At 46.9% G+C, this 22,341-nt stretch overlaps 1 protein-coding gene across 4 annotated transcripts in view; it reads right to left on the bottom strand.

Moving 5' to 3' along the window:
• Window positions 1-22,341, bottom strand: part of GPATCH1 (G-patch domain containing 1) — a 50,658-nt gene that overhangs the window by 21,968 nt on the left and 6,349 nt on the right. For all 4 annotated transcript variants that reach the window (XM_055236182.2, XM_063614054.1, XM_063614056.1 and 1 more), the window contains exons 2-10: window positions 21,098-21,232; window positions 18,504-18,589; window positions 15,902-16,062; window positions 15,153-15,250; window positions 13,607-13,665; window positions 12,978-13,217; window positions 9,899-10,046; window positions 6,166-6,245; window positions 551-755 (exon numbers count right to left, since the gene is read on the bottom strand). In XM_055236182.2, coding sequence (XP_055092157.1) covers window positions 551-755; window positions 6,166-6,245; window positions 9,899-10,046; window positions 12,978-13,217; window positions 13,607-13,665; window positions 15,153-15,250; window positions 15,902-16,062; window positions 18,504-18,589; window positions 21,098-21,232 — 1,212 coding nt within the window. The remainder of the gene's footprint in view (window positions 1-550; window positions 756-6,165; window positions 6,246-9,898; window positions 10,047-12,977; window positions 13,218-13,606; window positions 13,666-15,152; window positions 15,251-15,901; window positions 16,063-18,503; window positions 18,590-21,097; window positions 21,233-22,341) is intronic.

Here is a 22,341-nt window from a genome sequence, read left to right as displayed (position 1 = left end):
AGTTGTGATTTGAATGATATTAACCAAACTAAAGGTGGAAAAACAAGCCTTGGCTGGGCGCAGAGGCTCACACCTGTAATCCCAGCACTTTGGGAAGCCAGAAGTTCCAGACCAGCCTGGGCAACATAGTGAGACCCTCATCTCTATTAAAAAAAAAAAATTTAAAAATGTGCCAGGTGTGGTGGTGGTGCATGCCTGTAGTCCCAGCAACATAGGAGTCTGAGGTGGGAGGATTGCTTGAACCCAGGAGTTCCAGGTTATAGAGAGTTATCACTGCCTTCAGCCTGGGTGACAGACCTAGACATTATCTCAAAATAAATAAGTTTAAAAATAAAACTTAAAAAAATAAGTAAAAGATATGCACACTAGTACGTATGCCATTTACAATAAATAGTGTTATTTCCACAGTTTGGGAATACAAATTCACGTAAAAAACTTCAGTGGGAAAACAACTTTCCATTTTGATTTTGATAACTCGAGTTATGTGAAATGTGAACTCGAGTTATGTGAAAAGACTGGTAATGATTTCAGTCTTCTCCATGGCACATACCTTGAATAGGCGTCTCTCCAAGCAACTCTGCCCGTTTGGAGGCATTCAGTTGGTGCTTACTGTGTGTCCCTGGGTCAGGCGTTGCCTTTCCAGCTGACTCTGATAATACCTGCAGTAAATGTGTGTTCCCGGAGGTGGCGGCCACCATGGGTCTGAAATAATGCACTGGTCGATAGTCTCTTGGCAACTCTGGAGGTGGATAGATCTTAACAAAACAAGACAAAACGCAGAAAATACAGGCTGCAAGATCATGTTTGATTTAATCAGGAAAACCTGTTACCTCTGAGCCTTGTTAACCCTGCCCCTTCCCGGGTTAACACTCAGCAGGCAGGTAGCACAAGAACAGGCTGGCCAGAGGTCCAAACAGCATCCCCTCTGGACCTGGAGGGTCATGAGAGCCACCGTGTTCCAGCAGTCAGGCATTTCGAATATCCCCCCACCCATTTCTACAGAAAGAAGCTAATGTGCCTATTTTATAGGATAAGAACTATAAAGATGACAATAGATCATAAATGTCAGGGTCTACAAGTAGGGCAGGCCCACTGTACATCAGAAAATTTAGAAAAGTACCATTCAAAGCATGGAAGAAAAATAATGGCTGGGTGCAGTGGCACACATCTATAATCCCAGCACTCTGGGAGGCCAAGATGGGAGGATTGCTTGAGCCCGGGAGTTCATGACGAGCCTGGGCAACAGAATGAGACCCCATCTCTATAAAACTAAAAAAATATATATTAAAAAAATAATAGTCGGGGCCGGGCACAGTGGATCATGCCTGTAATCCCAGCATGTTGGGAGACCAAGGCGGATGGATTGCCTGAGATCAGGAGTTCAAGACCAGCCTGGCCAACATGGTGAAACCCCATCTCTACTAAAAATACAAAAATTAGCCAGGCGTGGTAGCGCACACCTGTAATCTCAGCTACTCGGGGTAGGGCGGGGTGTTAAGGCAGGAGAATTGCATGAACCCGGGAGGCAGAGGTCGCAGTGAGCTGAGATTGTGCCACTGCACTCCGATGCAGAGCTGAAACAGAGCAAGACTCCGTCTCAAACAAAAATAAATAAATAAATAAATAATAGCTGGGCACAGTGGCTGATGCCTAAAATCCCAGAGCTTTGGGAGGACAAGGCAGGTGGATTACTTAAGGTCAGGAGTTCAAGACCAGCCTGGCCAACATGGTGAAACCACGTCTCTACTAAAAATACAAAAACTAGCCAGGTGTGGTGGTGGATGCCTGTAATCCCAGCTATTCGGAAGGCTGAGGCAGGAGAATTGCTTGAGCCTGGGAAGCAGAGGTTGCAGTGAGCCCAGATCACACCACTGCACTCCAGCCTGGGTAATGGAGTGAGTCTCTATCTCAAAAATAATAATAATAATAACTGTAGTTATTTTTAAATTCAGAATTATTTTTTCTAGTTATGTTTCAGTTGCAAATTGAAGCTTCAGACTTTCTTTTTTTTTTTTTTTTTTTTGAGACAGAGTCTTGCTCTGTCACCCAGGCTGGAGTGTAGTGGTGCAATCTCAGCTCACTGCAACCTCCACCTACTGGGTATGCAATTCTCCTGCCTCAGCCTCCCGAGTAGCAGGAATTACAGGCATACATCACCATGCCTGGCTAATTTTTGTATTTTTAGTAGACACGGGGTTTCACCATGTTGGCCAGGCTGGTCTCGAACTCCTGACCTCGAATGATCCACCCGCCTCAGCCTCTCAATGTGCTGGGATTACAGGCGTGAGCCACCACGCCTGGCCTATTTTTTTCATCCAAGATATTACTATGAATAATATGAGTAGAGCCGAGAGGACCTGGCCCAGAAGCTAGGAGGGCAGTGGGGACAGGAATTTAAAAACTTTAATTTAAAAGTTGACGGAAGTGAAATGAAAATCTATTTGGGAAATCTGGGGATTTTTAATACTGACAGGCATGAATGATGGCACAGCAGACATGGTAAAGGAAAGTACTAGATATTGTTAAATAACTGCATTAAATGGTTTCCCTTGCTCTTGGTCTAACAAATCCGCACGTGTTTATTATTTAAGCTATTTTCTAGACTTTTCTTTACTATTTTTCCCCCCAAATTCACACTGAAATGTTCTCTAGATTTTTAAGCTATGTGAAGGCTGAAGTCCATGATGAAGTAACCCTGTAGCTGAAAGCAGTGACCCCTCTCTCCCGGCCCCTCTCTGCTCTGGCTCTCCGGCCCAGGTGCATGCTGGACTCGCCTGAGGAGCTATAACTATACTGATGCCTGCGCCCCACCCCAGACAGTCTGCTATAACTGGAGTTCCCCAAGCTCCCCAGGTGGTTGTTAAAAGTGCAGAGCCTGGGTCAAGCCCCTGGCACAGTGAAAGTCCATGAAAGAGTGGTGTTATCATTGTCAAGAAATCCTGCTTTTTATCATTTTAGCCTCGTCACCTTCTGGAGACACACCCCCAAATCAGCCAGAAAACACTCTCATGTTACCACCACACAAAAACCCAGAGGAACACGGCAGAAAGGAGGAGTGTGTCCACAACTTCTCTATATCCTCCATGGGATTCAAAGTATTTCTTTTTCTTTTTTTGAGACAGGGTCTCACTCTGTCGCCCAGGCTGGAGTGCAGCAGCCAATCATAGCTCACTGCAGCCTGGACCTCCCGGGCTCAAGCAATCCTCTCACCTCAGGCCCCCAAGAGGCTAGGACTACAGGCACATACCAACCACACCTGGCTAATTTTTTTTTTTTTTTGTATTTTTTGTAGAGATGGGGTTTCGCCATGTTGCCCAGGCTGGTCTCAAACTCCTGGACTCTAGCAATCTGCCTGCTTTGGCCTCCCAAAGTGTTAGGATTACAGGTGTAAGCCACCATGCCCAGCCTTGGATTGAAAGTATTTCTCTCTCTCTGTCTGCCAAATCATTGTTCTGCTTGACCTCTAGATTCAGATCTAGAGAACCATCTAGATCTGTGTGTGAAAGCTAGATGAACACAGCCCTCCTCTAAAGCGTTCCTGCCCAAAGCCCTACTCCAGCGAACCGCCAGGAACCCCCAGGACTGTGTCTCTCCACTTAGGGATCTTTGCCCACGACTCTGTATTTGTGTATCTGCTACCTTTGTTGGATGGGAGCTACCTGGGGCCAGGCTGGCCTATTTATCCTAAGGACCAGTGAGTGCTTCTCCATCATTTTTAAACTATGCTTCCTTTTCTTTTTTTTTTGAGATGTAGTCTTGCTCTGTCACCCAGGCTAGAGTGCAGTGGCACAATCTTGGCTCACTGCAACCTCCACCTTCTGGGCTCAAATAATTCTCCTGCCTCAGCCTCCCGAGTAGCTGGGTTTACAAACACATACCACCACGCCTGGCTAATTTTTGTATTTTTAGTAGAGGTGGGGTTTCGCCATGTTAGCCAGGTTGGTCTCGAACTCGTGACCTCAAGTGATCCATCCGCCTCAGCCTCCCAAAGTGTTGGGATTATAGGTGTGAGCCACCGTGCCCGGCCTTATGCTTCCTTTTCATACATGTAAAACACCTGCATTTTCCTTTAATGTTATTTGACATTTCTGGTAATAATAGCAGCTTACTGTATGCCCAACACTGTCCTAGATATATTCTGCTGGCTATCACAACACATGAACTATCACAACGAAACAAATCAAAGCTGTCCTCTGGCCTCCCGTGTCCCAGACAAGCACAGCCAAGCCTAGAGGTTATGAACAAATGTTTGCTGAATAAAAAAACAAAATGCTGATTAGAGCATGAAACAATCTAAAACAGGAATGCTGACAAGGCAAACGGCCAGGCGCCCCTCCTGGGCTGGCCAGCACCCCATCTCCCTCCTGAGTGTGCCTGTGAGCATGTGACTTTGGTGGTTACAGGAAGAGCACCATGTGGCCTAAGAGCTTCACATGTGGCTGTGACAGCATCTCACAAAAACAAAGCTATCTGCAAAGGCACGCAGAGCTCTCCTCCAACTTCATCCACCTGCACACGGCTTCTCTCCCTTCTGCTCGGCCCCAGCTGAGGAGGCCAGGGAACCTTGCCCCTGCTAGCTTCAGAGCATGGGAAGGAACCAAGGCTATGGGTTATCCGGCTTTCTGAAATTTCATTCTTCTTTCTAATGTATGTCTCTCTTCATGTAAATAACCACTCACTTGAAGTTTGAATTTAAAACATTAGTGGCCAGGAGCGGTGGCTCACGCCTGTAATCCCAGCACTTTGTGAGGCTGAGGCAGGCGGATCACAAGGTCAGGAGTTCGAGACCAGCCTGACCAACATGGTGAAACCCCATCTCTACTAAAAATACAAAAATTAGGCCGGGCGCGGTGGCTCACGCTTGTAATCCCAGCACTTTGGGAGGCCGAGGCGGGCGGATCACGAGGTCAGGAGATCGAGACCACCGTGAAACCCCGTCTCTACTAAAAAATACAAAAAATTAGCCGGGCGTGGTGGCGGGCGCCTGTAGTCCCAGCTACTCGGAGAGGCTGAGGCAGGAGAATGGCGTGAACCCGGGAGGCGAAGCTTGCAGTGAGCCGAGATCGCGCCACTGCACTCCAGCCTGGGCGACAGAGCGAGACTCCGTCTCAAAAAAAAAAAAAAAAAAAAAAAAAAATAAAAATACAAAAATTAGCCGGTCGTGGTGGTCCACACCTGTAATCACAGCTACTCAGGAGGATGAGACACGAGAATCGCTTGAACTTGAGAGGCAGAGGTTGTGGTAAGCTGACACCGCGCCACTGCAATGCAGCCTGGGCGACAGAACGAGACTCCGTCTCAAAAAAAAAAAAAAAAATAGCAATCAGATATTTTTATCACAATGTAGCTACTGACTGATATTTCTTTTTTTTTTTTTTTTTTTTTTTTTGATACGCAGTTTCGCTCTAGTTGCCCAAGCTGGAGTGCAATGGTGCGATCTTGGCTCGCTGCAACCTCTGCCACCCAGGTTCAAGTGATTCTCCCTGCCTCAGCCTCCCGAGTAACTGGGATTACAGGTGCCCACCACCATGCCCAGCTAATTTTTGTATTTTTAGTAGAGATGGGATTTTGCCATATTGGCCAGGGTAGTCTCAAACTCCTAACCTCAAGTGATCTGCCAACCTCAGGTGATCTGCCAACCTCGGCCTCCCACAGCGCTGGGATTACAGGCGTGAGCCACCACACCTGGCCAACTGATTTTTTTTTTTTTTTGAGACAGAATTTTGCTCATTGTCCAGGCTGGAGTGCAATGGTGTGATCTTGGCTCACTGCAACCTCCATCTCCTGGGTTCAAGTGATTCTCCTGCCTCAGCCTCCCAAGTAGCTGGGATTACAGTCATGCAACACCACGCCTGGCTAATTTTGTATTTTTAGTACAGATGGGGTTTCTCCATGTTGGTCAGGCTGGTCTTGAACTCCCAACCTCAGGTGATCCACACACCTCGGCCTCCCAAAGTGCTGGGATTACAGGCATGAGCCACTGCACCTGGCCCTGATATTTCTAATGTAGAATGTTTTTCTAGACAATCACTAGTAACCAGGCTGTTGTTTTTTGAAAACAGAATTTACTTATCTTTCCTGTTGTTAATAGAACTCAGATCAGATAGCAGCAAATATTTTAAGAACTAAACCAGTAAAAAAAGAAAGAAAAAAAGTTTTTCTTACTTTCTTAGAAGATAAAGGTTTAGAAGCCAAGGAAAATCCATCCAAAATTTTGCCAATGTATCGAAGGTCTTTCTCTGATTCTACAAAATGATGTCATAGATTAATTCCAGAAGTAGAGACGATTAGAATAAGACAGAACACGTCAGCATTTTACTTCTTATCTCTAAGAACATAAATAGTACATGTCATACATGCTATCACTCAACAGCAGCAGTAAAGGGAAGAACAAGTGGCAAGCAAAGCCCCACACCTCTGTTGACTCAGTGACTAGGGCCCAGCCCACACCACCCTCGACAGATTGGGCTACCCAGGTCACTAGGCTGTGGTCCTCCAAGACAAGTACATTGACGAGACTTTTAGAAAAAGTACCTTAGGGGCACCAAAGGATATACCCCATGGAGTAAAAGATCAAGAAAAACCACCAAGAGGACAAGTATGGAGGAAAATACAAATCACAACTGTGAGCGCGTCATGTGTAAAACTAGGTTAAGAACTACAGGGTGACTACCTGGCCATCTCCTTAGCAACAATCCAAATAGGGACGAAAGGCAGTGCCACCAGGTCAGCCTGTAATCTTTAACAAGACATAAAGATCACAGACGTAGGAAACTGAATGACCAATACCCTCTGACCTGGAGGTGGGGATCGTCTCCTGGCCATAGAGACAACTCCATCAACAAAAGCTCTTTGATTCTCAAGGTTTTCCTGCACGTACTGGTTACACCAAAAGTCCGTATAAATGAACTGTATTCTCTGCACTCCAAAGCCTCTTCTACATGACAATCACAAGCTCTTTCACAGACTAGGAGCTCAGGCCTGAAGCAGGAATAGCCTGCAGTGCAGATGAGCTAAGGCTTTTAGCCACTGATCATTCAGCACCACCACATCTCTCCCCTCCCCACAAAACCATTCTTTGTGCTTTGACTCATGTTGGGCTTTTTTTTTTTTTTTGAGATGGAGTCTCGCTGTGTCACCAGGCTGGAGTGCAGTGGCACAATCTCAGCTCACTGTAACCTCTGCCTCTTGGGTTCAAGTGATTCTCATGCCTCAGCCTCCCGAGTAGCTGGGATTACAGGCATGTGCCACCACACCCAGCTAATTTCTGTATTTTTAGTAGAGATGGGGTTTTACCATGTTGGCCAGGATGGTCTCGATCTCCTGACCTCGTGATCTACCTGCCTCAGCCTCCCAAAGTGCTGGGATTACAGGCATGAGCCAATGCACCTGGCATGTTGGGCTTTTTTTTAAGCTTCTAGAACTTACTAAAATTTCTTCAGGTAATGTGGGATTCAATTTCACATTCTTGGAATTTGTATTCTCTTAAAACCCAGAAATTTCATGTTTATGAGTTCATTCTGAAGAATTCTGAAGAAACAAACAATGTACATAAAGACAGAATCAGAAAAATATTCATTATAGCCCTATTGATCATGGAAAAAAAAATGAAAATTTAAAAATCAACCATGGCCAGCTGTGGTAGCTCACGCCTGTAATTCCAGCACTTTGGGAGGCTGAGGCAGGCGGATCACTTGAGGTCAGGAGTTCAAGACCAGCCTGGCCAACATGGTGAAATCCCCATCTCTACTAAAACTACAAAAAATTATCTGGGCGTCAGCACTCTGGGAGGCCGAGGCAGGAAGATCACCTGAAGTCAGGAGTGCAAGACCAGCCTGGCCAACATGATGAAACTCTGTCTCTACTAAAAACACAAAAATTAGCTGGGTGTGGTGGCAGGCGCCTGTAATCCCAGCTCCTTGGGAGGCTGAGGCAGGAGAATCGCTTGAACCTGGGAGGCATAGGCTGTGGTGAGCCAAGATCAGGCCATTGCACTCCAGCCTGGGCAACAAGAGCGAAACTCTTTCTCCAAAAAAAAAAAAAAAAAATTAGCTGGGCGTGGTGGTGCACACCTGTAATCCCAGTTACTCAGGAGGCTGAGGCACGAGAATCACTTGAACCCGGGGGGTGGAGGTTGCAGTGAGCCGAGATCATGCCACTATTCTCCAGCCTGGGTGAGAGAGTGAGACTCTATCTCAAAAAAAAAAAATTTAAAAATGTAAAAAATCAACCGTGGAGACTGGGTAAAATAAAGATAGATTCACTGAATAGAAAACCATACAGTCAAAACTACAGATGTTGTGGCCCTGCAGGGTGGGAGAGAGGAAGGTGGGGGAGAGAGGCCACAGCAGAGAGGGACAAGGACAGGCTGAGAGCTCAGTGGAAGGAGTGAGAACCAATCAGCTGGGGGCAAAGCTGGTGCATGAGGGAAAAGTGAAAGATGTGGCTCAGCAGGCAGACTTAAATATGTCATTACATATCATTAATTATCAAAGGATTGATATATTAATGTTATTAATATGTTGTATAATATTAAATATCATTTATATTAACAGATTTAGGATATTATCAATTTCATTCTCCCACCACTTTTAATAAATAATTAACATATATCAATAATTATGAATAATGTATTGATATGTTACATAATATACTGACAGTATTGATATATTAATTATATAAAATATAAATCATATACAATATATGATGGTATATTGATTATAATATAGTATTAAAATTAAATAGTATATTGTGATATATTAATATATCTTCAAGTTATATAAAAATAATCCATAGTTTGGGGAGAGAATTCAGAAACTATAGGGAGGCAAAAGGAAGAAGGCTCAGAAGCTAAATGACTCAGAGAAAAAAAAATGAAAAACATTTGAAGGAAAAAAAAAGGAAGTAAGTACTAGCAGCCCATTGACCACCCAGAGGTTAAGTCTCCTAACACTGGGTACGCATGCCCTTCCAGTGTCCAGTGTAAAATCCTGGGTTCCCTGTCATACCATCCCAGTCAAGTGACACATGACTGTATGATAACCAAAGAACAGTAGGTGCCACTTCTTCAGTCTTTGGGGCAGGTGCTATGCCAGACACTGAGTTATGCCACTTAATCCTCACAACCACCTCTGGAGCGGATTTTATCCTCACTTTACAAATGTGGACTCCAATGCCCAGAGAGTTTATGAGCCTTGCCTAAGGTCACAAAGCTGGCCAATGGGGACCTGGCATCCAAACCCAGGTCTGACTGACTCCAAATCACATGCTGCTAATACCGACTCTACACTATCTGGCCCTGCACCTTTTCTGGAAACAACTGAAATGTGACTTTAAACCACAAGATCTGATTCACCTTGAAATTTCAACACAGCATGAAGTTAAAGTTGTGTTGAGAGATGTCAGCCTCTTATCCCAACAAGAGCCTCCTCAGAGCCAGGGACTCAAGGGAGAAGATGGACTGGGCGCCCAGCTCCATCTTGCTGCAGGCTGTTGGTGTACCTGCCTCCTGGTCCTCTAGCTTGACCTTCTGACCTGCCGCATGTGTTGGCCTCCTTTGGCCGCCTGCCCAGTTCTTCGAGCTCTGGGTACTTCCCTTTGACCCACTGCCAGCTCTGACCAGCCATGTGGTCACTGGTCCAGGCATTCCTCTTTCCCTGATTACAGACCTCTCCCTCCTTCCCACCTGGGCTCCACCTTGACAGCTGGCTTTGGCCTTGGCCAGGTCTGAATCCTGCGTTTGTTTCACTTCCCATGCTGGGCCTTGCTTCTTTGTTTTGTTTCTTACCGTGACTTTGACCAACAACAGAGGCTGGTGCTCCTGTATCACTCTTGCAGCCCCTCCTTCCTGATACCCTGACACTTGGTCCTGCCATTAGGTTTGCGGCTGTCGAATTACCTTTCTGGTTTTTATACTGCCTGGGTGCTGTCCAGCCATAGAGTCTGTCTCCAGGCTCCTCGTCCTTCAGAACAGTGTCATACTTGGATAGAGTTTCTGTGGCATAGATATCATCATCTTCCTCTTCCAGGGCACCTACACCAAAAGCCTTTAAAAAACAAAGTTTCAAACTGAGCACAGATGTTAGGGTATGTCTGGGATCTTCAGGGATAAAGCTACTTTAAGGATGTGATTGGAAACCACATTAGCACTTCAAGATCACCAAGAGAGAAGTGAACGGGGGTCCCAGATCAACACACACACGTTTTTTGGAAAACAGTGACCAGAGGTGAATGCCATGTCCCCACTGCCAACACTGCCCTCCAGTCCGCACAACAGCCATGGCTCCAGGTCCCAGCACAGGAAGAGGAGTGGAGAACAAAGCCAAGCAGCAGTGCAGGGATGGAAATGTGGCTTCCAAGAGGAGAAAGGCAGAAATGTTCATCAACTGATCCATGCGGCCTGGGCCAACGCTGGTGGCTGGGGTCTAAGGGCCGCTGCTACTCTGCTGCCCGCTGGAAGAACTCCTACTTTTTGCGGGAAGGAGCCTCTAACAAGTAGCATTTTTGTTTAAAAGACTGAAAAAAAAAAAAAACACATTTATAAAAAGAAAAGGTGGGCCGGGTGCAGTGGCTCACGCCTGTAATCCCAGCACTTTGGGAGGCCAAGGCGGGCGGATCACCTGAAGTCGGGAGTTCAAGACCAGCCTGACCAACATGGTGAAACCCCATCTCTACTAAAAATACAAAATTAGCTGGGGTGGTGGCGCATGCCTGTAATCCCAGCTAGTCGGGAGGCTGAGGCAGGAGAATCGCTTCAACCCAGGAGGTGGAGGTTGCGGTGAGCCGAGATCGTGCCGTTGCACTCCAGCCTAGGCAACAAGAGTGAAACTCTGTCTCAAAAAAAAAGAAAGAAAGAAAGAAAGAAAAGGTGGCCAGGCACAGTGGCTCATGCCTGTAATCCCAGCACTTTGGGAGGCCGAGGCAGGTGGATCATCTGAAGTCAGGAGTTCGAGACCAGCCTGGCTAACATGGTGAAACCCCGTCTCTACTAAAAATACAAAAATTAGTCGGGTATGGTGGCGCATGCCTATAATCCCAGCTATTCAGGAGGCTGAGGCAGGAGAATCAATCACCTGAACCCAGGAGACAGAGGTTGCAGTAAGCCGAGATCGCACCGCTACACTCCAGCCTGAGTAACAGAGCGAAACCCCGTCTCAAAAAAAAAAAAAAAAGAAACGGTAATAATGAAATGGCAAAGTCACCATTTTTTAAATGCATTTTAAGAAAGAATCTTTGACCTGATTCCACTTGAGGATTAGGGGGAAAAAAAAGAAAATAAAGAACCTCTAAAAAGAAGAAAGGCCTGCCTGCCTTCCTTCCTTCCTTCCTTCCCTCCCTCCCTCCCTCCTTCCTTCCTTCCTTTCTTCTTCTTCCTTCTCTGGCCCAGGCTGGAGTAAACTCGGCTCGCTGCAGACTCCCTGCGTCCGGCTCCCGTGATTCTCCTGCCCTGGCCTGCGGGCTGCCTGGGATTGCCGCCGCGCGCCACCACCCCTCCCTCGTTTTTCTCCTTTGGCTGGAGGCGCGGTTTTGCCATGTCGGCCGGACTGGTCTCCAGCTCCTGACCTCCAGTGCTCTGCCCGCCTCGGCCTCCCGAGGTGCTGGGACTGCAGACGGAGGCTCGCTCATTCGGTGCTTGGTGTTGCCCGGGCTGGAGTGCGGTGGCGTGGTCTTGGCTCGCTGCAGCCTCCGCCTCCCAGCCGCCTGCCTTGGCCTCCCAAGGTGCTGGGATTGCAGCCTCTGCCCGGCCACCGCCCCGTCTGGGAGGTGGGGAGCGTCTCTGCCTGGCCGCCCATCATCTGGGTTATGAGGAGCTCCTCTGCCTGGCCGCCCCGTCTGGGAGGTGAGGAGCGCCTCTGCCGGGCCGCCACCCCGTCTAGGAGGTGAGGAGCGCCTCTGCCCGGCCGCCCCGTCTGGGATGTGAGGAGCGCCTCTGCGCGGCCGCCCCGTCTGGGAAGTGAGGAGCGCCTCTGCCCGGCCGCCCCGTCTGGGAAGTGAGGAGCGCCTCTGCCCGGCCGCCACCCCGTCTAGGAAGTGAGGAGCGTCTCTGCCCGGCCGCCCCGTCTGGGAAGTGAGGAGCACCTCTGCCCGGCCGCCCCGTCTGGGAAGTGAGGAGCACCTCTGCCCGGCCGCCACCCCATCTAGGAAGTGAGGAGCGTCTCTGCCCGGCCACCCCGTCTGGGAAGTGAGGAGCACCTCTGCCTGGCCGCCCTGTCTGGGATGTGGGGAGCGCCTCTGCCCGGCCGCCCCATCCAGGAAGTGAGGAGCCCCTCTGCCCGGCCGCCACCCCGTCTAGGAAGTGAGGAGCGTCTCTGCCCGGCCGCCATGTCTGGGAAGTGAGGAGCACCTCTGCCTGGCCGCCCCGTCTGGGATGTGGGGAGCGCCTCTGCCCGGCCACCCCGTCTGGGAGTTCTACCACAGAGGCCAGAAGCAATGTGGGGGCTGGATGTGGTGGCTCACGCCTGTAGTCCCAGTACTCTGGGAGGCTGAGGCGGGTTGATCACTTGAGGCTGGGAGCTCGAGACCAGCCTGGCCAACATGGCGAAACATATGAAAAATACAACTGTCAAACCAACCAACGAACCAAGCGACAACAAAACAGGTCTACCCTGGAGTCATACTCTAATTTTTTCTATTTTCCTCCCTTTCTGATCCTTTATCCCACTTTCTTTTTCTTCCTCTTCCTTCTCCTTCTTCTTTGTCAAATAGAGGACTGAGTTATTATCATTGATCTATACAAAGTCCCTCTCTTATTTATTTTCTTTAATTCCCACCCCCCATTTCTATTCCCTGTCTTCCCATGTGCAACCTTCCTAATATGTTTGATATGCATCTTTTTGTTCGTATGTACTTTTAGAAAATGTTTATTGTTTTGTGTGCAAAAAAAAATAAAATTAAATTAAAAAAAAAAGAAGAAGAAAGAAAGAAAGTAGACTAATTTATCAATGACTCCCCCTTTATAAAATAGAAAATAATTTTACCTGGCCTGAAATTCCCAATTTTCTTCCTTTATTCAGTCCAATTTCTCCAAGATTGCCAGCCCTCTCAGAACCACCACTGAAAAGATTAAAATGTTCTCCCGAAGTTCCAAACAGTGCCTGGTGGGGATCCAGGCCCTTGTAGGCCAGACCATGCACATTATCTTTAGGTGTGAAATCCACAGGTGTGACATCTTTGGGTGCAAAGGTCACATTATCAGGCAAGTAGTCATCATCTTCACCCTATTTCCATTTAAAGTGGAATTAAGGTGAGTCACTGAATGATGCAAAGTAAACCCACAAAATACTAATTGAAAACGCAGTGATTAATGCAACACAGAACAATTAGCAAACTTTCATTGGTGCTGTTACAAATGACTAAATCACTTTCTGGCACAAAGGATGCTAACACCAACTCCATTCTATGAAGCTGAACAGACCTGGGTATCTGTGGTGCTGGCATGTTGCTGAATATGTATGCTGATATAATGAGGATAGCTTTAGGGTATGAGTATTTCACTGTATAGTTATTGGGTCTGATTTCTAAAATTGTCTCCAATCCTAAAATTTCACAGTCACACAGAAACAGGTGCTATTGTACCAAACTGAAGGTCAGTCAGACCGTGCAATACCTCAGATCCTTCCGAGCTTCCAGGGGGTAATGCACAGCCATAGATTTTGACTCCAGGATCTAGAAAAGAGATTTCAAACGCAATAGTCATGAGTGACTACAAATAGAAAACCCCAACCAGGCCGGGCGCAGTGGACCACACCTGTAATCCCAGCACTCTGGGAGGCTGAGGTGAGAGGATCACTTGAGCCCAGGAGTTCAAGACCAGCCTGGGTAACATAGTGAGATTCCGCCTCCACAAAAAATTTTTTAAAAAATGGCTGGGCGCAGTGGGTCATGCCTGTAATCCCAGTACTTTGGGAGGCTGAGGCAGGTGGATCACGAGGTTGGGAGTTCAAGACCAGCCTGACCAACATGGAGAAACCCTGTCTCTACAAAAAATACAAAAAAAAAAAATAGCCAGGCATGGTGGCGCAAGCCTGTAATCCCAACTACTCAGGAGGCTGAGGCAGGAGAATCGCTTGAACCCGGGAGGCAGAGGTTGCAGTGAGCCAAGATCGTGCATTGCACTTCAGCCTGGGCAACAAGAGCGAAACTCCATCTCAAAAAAAAAAAAAACTCACTGATACTCTTCAGAGGTACATGGGTACATTTATAAAATTTGCTACAGCATTACGGTGAGAGGCAGATAACCAGGGACTGTTTTAGAAACAGGGTCATGCCCTGTCACCCAGGCTGAAGTACAGCAGCATGATCATAGCTCACTGTAGCCTCAACCTTCTGGACTAAAGCCATCCTCCCAACTCACTCTCCTGAGTCGTAGCTGGGAGTACAGGTGCGCTCCACCACATCTGGCTAATTTTGGTATATTTGGTAGAGGCAGGGTTTCACCATGTTGCCCAGGCTGGTCTCAAACACCTGGGCTCAAAGATCCTCTCACCTCAGCATCCCAAACTGCTAAGATTATAGGTATGAGTCACTGCACCCAGCCAGGAATCATTTTCTACCAGCACCTGCCCTACCTGGCAGTAATGTGCTCAATGAGTAACCAATACTGCCCCATGGCATGAGGAACCCAAAAGAAATGACTGTTGCCCTCAAAGAGTCACTTACAGTCTGGCTGGGGAGACTTAGGGCAAGAAATAAGGAAGAAGTAATAACGTTAAACTGTGACAGTTTGGGGGAGGGTAGGAAACATGAACTCTCACATGCTGCTGGCAGAAGCATAAACTAGCACAGCCTTTCTGGAAGCTGTCATGTGTTACACATAAAAAGCATTCAAAGACGCACATACCACTGGGCCCAGCTATTTTGTTTATTGGAATTTGCTCAGGCAATCCTCAGCCTGGGCCTGGGCAACATGGCAAAACCCTGTCTCTACAAAAAATACAAAAAATTAGCCTGGTGTAGTGGCATATGCCTGTGGTCCCAGCTACTTGCGGGGCTGATGTGGAAGGATCACTTGAGCCCAAGAGGTCAAGGCTGCAGTGCGCCGGGATCGTACCACTGCACTCCAGCCTGGGCAACAGAGCAAGACTCTGTCTCAAAAAAAAAAAAAAAACAGTACGCAGAAGCAGTGATACCAGTTAATCAATTAACATACACACCAGGTTTCTGTCGGCGTGGCCGTCTCTTTACTCGAGGACCAACTCCTTGTCCTTCTTTCCAACCCATTTTTCTTAGCAATTCGAAACCAACAGATAATCTAGGATAGCAAGGCATTGAAAATGAACTTTTCAAAATAACATTAACAAAGAATATGAAATAAGCGGCTTCTGAGTTCCTGCTCAGTTCCTAGGCCTGTCTTGCCGGGGCCCTTGCCCTCACCCACATTACAACTGGCGTGACCCTGCCATTCCAGCCACAGCAGGCTGCACTGGGGTGCACGCCTGAACTGGGGAAGTCAATCAGATGACCTCTCTTCTGGGCCTTTATGATGGGATCACAGGGACTCTAGACAGTCCTTGCCAAACATGTGGCCTGAGAATCCCTGAAGGTCTAAGGCTGCCATATCAGGCCACAAGCCCAGGAGCACAAGGAGATACAAAGAAAGTGAGGGTAGAAGGAGGCAGACAGGAGCGAGGCTATAAGGTCTGGAGGGGTGATGGGAGAAGTTACTGCAATTCCTAACAGCTCTCCAGCCTCTGCGAGTCCCAGCAGCACAGCTAGTGGCTGGAGTTCTTAATCTCTCCGTGCAGTGACAGTGCAAGATCCTTTAGGCAAAACCCCCTTTTTCACTTAGACTTTGAGCCTAAGAAGGCTTGTCTTACTTGCAATCAAACAATCCCTCAGCAAGAGAATCATACATATGCAAAAACCGGTGCTAAGATCACAACAGTCAAAAGGAAATGCTCACTTTGCTGGCGTTATGAGGTCATCAAGGAGGGTGGCTCCAGGAATAGGGGCAGTGGCAGCGGCCAACTGCCTGGCCTTTTCTCGTATTCTGTCTTTGGTTTTGGAGGCAAAATCGTCTGTGGTGACAATCGCTTTAGGTGCTATCCCAAATTCACTAAGATCCTTCAAAAAAATTCAAACAGAATTATTTGGAAAGTGACTATACACAATACATCACATAGTTTTATTTCTGTTAAAAAAAGTTAAATCTACAAAATTTAGGTCTGGATCAGCAGAGCGACAGACATACACACTAACTTTATTTTTTTTTTTATTTATTTTTTTGAGACAGTTTCTCTCTTGTTGCCCAGGCTGGAGTGCAACGACGCAATCTGGGCTCACTGCAACCTCTGCCTCCCGGATTCAAGTGATTCTCCTGCCTCAGCCTCCCAAGTAGCTGGGATTACAGGCACACACCACCATGCCCGGCTAATTTTTTGTGTTTTTAGTAGAGATGGGATTTCGCTATGTTGGTCAGGCTGGTCTCAAACTCCTGACCTCAGGTGATCCACCTGCCTCAGCCTCCCAAAGTGCTGGGATTACAGGCATGAGCTACTGTGCCCGGCCTCACACTGACTTTAGAAACTCATCCTCACACAAGTTAAAGCCAGGGGCCAAGGGCAGGGCATGATAGTCGCTGCTCATCAGGGCCACCCCGAGCATGACCAAGCTGGGAAGACAGGAAGTAAGAGCCGTGTTCTTCTCGACAGTATCTCAAAGGTCAGCATGAAGGGGACAAGCTTGGAGTCCCAGCCAGCAAGCATTCGCAAGTGTGAGTGCCAGGCCTAGAGTCAGGTGCCTTTGCCTTTACTGGAGCAGATGTTGCTGGCTGCCTGTCCAACCATTGTCACGTTTCCTCTTTCCTTGCAGAGTCCTGATGTTGTCTAGGCACACACTGCAGGAGTGGTACTCCCAGTGTTGGGGAGGCAGGATTAGGAAGTGGGGCTTTGTGTCTTATCTAAGCCAGTCATTTTGATCCCACTTTCCTTGCCAGGGACTGCGTTAGGAATGGGCATGTAAAGCAATTTGTGCAAGCAAATGTAGAGAAAATTCATGGTAGGATTTATATGAAAAGCTACTTTGCTTTTAAGAAAAGAGACTGCCGGGTGTGGTGGCTCACACCTGTAATCCCAGGACTTTGGGAGGCCGAGGTGGGTGGATCACCTGAGGTCAGGAGTCCGAGACCAGCCTGGCCAATATGGTGAAACCCCATCTCTACTAAAAATACAAAAATTAGCTGGGCATGGTGGTGCATGTGCCTGTAATCCCAGCTACTTGGGAGGCTGAGGCAGGAGAATCACTTGAACCTGGCAGGCAGAGGTTGCAGTGAGATAGCGCCACTGCACTCCAGCCTGGGCAACAGAGCAAGATTCCGTCTCAGGTAAAAAAAAAAAAAAGAAAAGGAAAGGGACCAAGAGGAAAGTTATCTTGGGCAACGTCATCCTGGATGTGCCACCTGGAACTACTACAGCCATTTTGCAATCATAAGGAGAGGTAGTATAAAGACAAGCTGCCAGCCAGGCGCAGTGGCTCACACCTGTAATCCCAGCACTTTGGGAGGCTGAGGCGGGCGGATCACAAGGTCAGGAGATCGAGACCATCCTGGCTAACACGGTGAAACTCCGTCTCTACTAAAAATACAAAAAATTAGCCGGGCATAGTGGTGGGCACCTGTAGTCCCAGCTACTCAGGAGGCTGAGGCAGGAGAATGGCGTGAACCCGGGAGGCGGAGCTCGCAGTGAGCCGAGATCGCACCACTGCACTCCAGCCTGGGCGACAGAGCGAGACTCCTCAAAAAAAAAAGACAAGCTGCCAGCAGAAGATTGAGAAGAGAGAGCCTGGAGTCTCAGCACATCTAGACTTCTTGCTACATGAGATATGTTTCCTTCTAGATGATGCTACTCAAAAAAGGAAGGAGACCACCTTCCCTCTTACCTGCAGCCTAACGCATGCTGATATAAATGTTTTATTTAATCTTTTTTTTCCTTCAACTTTTATTTTAAGTTCCAGGGTACATGTGCAGGATGTGCAGGTTTGTTACACAGGTAAACGTGTGTCATGGAGGTTTGCTGCACAGAGCAACTCATCACCTAGGCATTAAGCCCAGCATGCATTAGCTATTCTTCCTGATGCTCTCCCTCCCTATTTAATCTTTATCATGGGTGAATCCACGACCAGGTTTTAAGGTAGCAGAAATTTAATTTTAGTGCAGTCACTCACAGTTCTTTACTGCAGTGTGCCTGAGAGTTACTGTGGAAAGCTGCAGACCCAGCACCATAGATACTGAGCTTTTGAGGCAATGGAGGCTTTTCAAGTAAATTGTCTGTATATGACTTTCCCCTTACACTCTTGATTTTAGAAATTGGCCCCAGTATAAAATGCTCCTCCAATGAACAAGACTCTACTGATGTACATGACACTGTACATCAAATACCTAAAAGATAAAGCCTTACAAACAAAGAGGAAATTGTACATTGGACCTTCTAGGGAGAGAGAAGGCACTTACAGAGGCCAACTAGACCTGTCCCACCAGCTAATTGGCAATTAAAGTTTTGCACACCCACCTCTTCATCCATAAAATCTTCAGGACCAAGAACAGATTTGTCTGCTCTGTTCTGTCGTGAAGACACAAAGGTAGAGGGTGTCCATCCTGAAAAAAAAAAGAGTTTAGAACTTTACAATCCTAGAGAGTATTTGGATCTATGAGTAAATGATTAAATAACATGTATGGACTTGAAACTCCCAATAACTATAAACTCTTAGCTACTTCCCATCTCACTGCTTATATAGACATAATTATTCCACATAAATTTCTTATTAATCCCTGTATCCCCTGATGCAAAACTTAGTGGATACATTAAGGTTTCCCCATAAGAAAGTGAAACCAAGAGATAAAGAATTACACATTGAAAGTTAAACTATGAAATGAACACAGCAGATCTGAGCGGACAGATGCAAGGTCACCTTAAAATGAAGGACCTGAGACCAGCAACCTCCACTGTCATATTAACATATCTAAAGAAATGATGTCATCGCTTCTAGGTCTTTTGGCTAAGATCAAGGGTAAAGATATGATGTCAAGGTGTTCTAATCAGTCACGATGGATAAAGAGAGAGTAACAGAAGGAATCCAGGCAACATTCAGGGTATCCTGGCCAAAGACTCAACCTGGCAGGTCCAAGGGCATTGGCTCTGCCAGGCCCCCAGTTCCAACAGACACTGGAATCCTATAACTGATGGCCTTGTTCCCTGACCATGGTTACCGAGCATGCCCCATGTCTACAAACAGGGAATGCTCTGGAGGTCACATATGTCTGTAACCTCTGCATATAAAGTTGTTTAGTTTTCTCTAAGAGGGATGCACCTCCTTCCTGATTCTCTCCAAGGGTCTTGTGAGCTGAGGCATCTGGGGAAGGTCTACTCTCAGTAGGCGCACCACTGCACTAAAGCCTGGGCAACAGAGTGAGACCCTGTCTCAAAAAATAAATAAATTAATTAAATAAAATGGTAAGGCCGGGCACAGTGGCTCACGCCTGTAATCCCAGCACTTGGGGAGGCTGAGGCGGGTGGATCACTTGAGGTCAGGAGTTCGAGACCAGCCTGAACAACATGGTGAAACCCCATCTCTACTAAGATACAAAAATCAGCTGGGTGTGGTGGCAGTCGCCTGTAGTCCCAGCTACTCGGGAGGCTGAGGCAGGAGAATCGCTTGAACCCAGGAGGCGGAGGTTGAAGTGAGCCGAGGTCGTGCCATTGCACTCCAGCCTGGGCGACAGAGCGAGACTACATCTCAGGAAAAAAAAAAAAAATTATAAAAGATCTAGCCCACCTTTTTCTTGATAATTGCTATGTGAGTTAATCAATTCATCTTCCGTGCTCACTTCGGCAGCACATGTAATAAAATCAGTTCATCTTCCATTCATAACTGAGATATAGAAAGCCATTTCTTCCAGTTCAAAAAAATGCTTCTAGATTAATATATCTTAAAACATATAATACTTTAAACAACTTGGCATTTATAAAAGTACATAACATAAAATATTTAACTGACTTTTCCCCAGGTAGAGAGCACTGAGGAGCCAGTCTTGCTATGGTCCCCAGTGTCTAAAGAGGGCACCTGGTGGCTCTTCCCTCAGCACTAACACCATGCTGGTTCCTTAACCTCTCTGACCCTTGGTGGCCTCATCGAAAGATCCCTGTGACACCTGCCCTCCTCTCACTGAGTCACGAGAGACAGTCAATGATTAACTGAAAGACTGTGTAAGAGTATTTCATGAATGGCAAGACATAATAAAAACCGAAGTCATTATCATCATTTAATCATCTGATTAGAAGGTATGCATTTTTTTACAAAGTGGAAGAAAACTCTTTCACCATAAGGTTGCAATCAATGAACAAGATACAAGTTGACTCTGGAAACATCCAAATATCCAAAGAACACAAGAGGTTACAGTGTATGTTCAGAGAAAGCTGAGCACGGTGGCTCACACCTGTAATCCCAGCACTTTGGGAGGCCGAGACAGGTGGATCACCTGAGGCCAGGAGTTAGAGACCACATTGGCCAACATAGTGAAACCCTGTCTCTACTAAAAATACAAAAAAAATTAGCTGGGCTTGGTGGCAGGCGCCTGTAATTCCACCTACGGGGGAGGCTGAGGCAGGAGAATCGATTGAACCCAGGAGGCGGAGGTTACAGTGAGCCAAGATCATGCCACTGCCCTCCAGCCTGGGCAACAGTGCAAGACTCCATTTCAAAAAAAAAAAGCAAAGGTGGCCGGGTGCAGTGGCTCACACCTGTAATCCCAGCACTTTTGGAGGCCAAGGTGGGCAGATCACTCAAGGTCAAGAGTTTGAGACCAGCCTGGCCAACATGGTGAAACTCCTGTCTCTACCAAAAGTATTTTTTTCAAATTAGCCGGGCGTAGTGGCATGCGCCTGTAATCCCAGCTAACTGGGAGGCGGAGGCAGGAGAATCGCTTAACCCGAATCGCTTAACCTGGGAGGTGGAGGTTGCAGTAAGCCGAGATCACACAACAGCACTCCAGCCTGGGCGAAAGAGTGAGACTCCATCTCAAAAAAAAAAAAGCAAGGGTGAGGGAGAATCAATATTTTGATCATTTGCTTTAATGGTATAATAGCTACAGTTAGGAAAATCATACCTTCTTTTGAGCCAACAGTATTGAAGTATCCAGCAGAGAAACCTCCGCTAAAGGCCCCGTGGAATCGTTTATACCTTCCTTTTTCATCTCTGACAGTCTGATCCTGAAGAGGGATTGGTTTCTTTGGTCTTTCACCTAAAAAAAAAAAATTTTTTTTTTAATGAAAAAGAGAGAAGGAAATGCTCAGTTCAAATTTAGGGAAAATGTCACCTTTTAAACATCATAAATTTTTTACTTCTTATAATTCAAACATAATCATTTAAATTGTTATTCCTAGACTTTACTACTTTATATAGCCTAGAAAACAATATATTTTATAAGCTTATGTTATAATGATTGCCCTCTTTTCCTACTAAATTCCATTGCAAAGCCTGGTCAACATGGCAAAATCCCGGCTCTACTAACAAATACAAAAATTAACCAGGTATGGTGGCAGACACCTGTAATCCCAGCTACTTAGGAGGCTGAGGCAGGAGAATTGCTTGAACCTGAGAGGTGAAGGTTGCGGTGAGCCGAGATCACACCATTGCACTCCAGCCTGGGAGACAGAGCGAGACTTCTCCCCGCCAAAAAAAAAACAATTATAGGCCGGGCGCGGTGGCTCACGCTTGTAATCCCAGCACTTTGGGAGGCCGAGGCGGGCGGATCACGAGGTCAGGAGATCGAGACCACGGTGAAACCCCGTCTCTACTAAAAATACAAAAAATTAGCCGGGCGTGGTGGCGGGCGCCTGTAGTCTCAGCTACTCGGAGAGGCTGAGGCAGGAGAATGGCGTGAACCCGGGAGGCAGAGCTTGCAGTGAGCCGAGATCGCGCCACTGCACTCCAGCCTGGGCGACAGAGCGAGACTCCGTCTCAAAAAAAAAAAAAAAAAACAATTATATTGTCAGGAGAGTTCAGACAGATGAAATTGAAATCTCCTGGCTTCAAATGAAGGGCACAGAAGCTGGGGTGGCACGTGGCAAGGAGAGAAACACTTCCATACCTTTTCTAGAACTTCATACCATCCCTGAATCCGGCATTTTTCCTTTGATATTTCCTATTTTCCCCAACTCCTAAGAGTTTCCTTAATTTCTGTGAATCTCCTGATTCCACAGTGTTCTTTAAATCTATCCCTTTTCCTACTTTGTTGAAACGGCTGGGTTGTGACATCACACAAGCAAGGGAATTTAATCTAATACATTTTAGGCCTAGCCTAACAATTCCTTAGGTTTAAAGTCCCAGGTACTATGGCACAAATTACTG

The sequence above is a fragment of the Symphalangus syndactylus genome, chromosome 13 (genome assembly GCF_028878055.3).
Source record: "Symphalangus syndactylus isolate Jambi chromosome 13, NHGRI_mSymSyn1-v2.1_pri, whole genome shotgun sequence".
In the NCBI taxonomy this organism is placed as follows: Eukaryota; Metazoa; Chordata; class Mammalia; order Primates; family Hylobatidae; genus Symphalangus; species Symphalangus syndactylus.
Note: the sequence above shows the minus strand (reverse complement) of the source record. Positions and strands in the feature narration are given on the sequence as shown.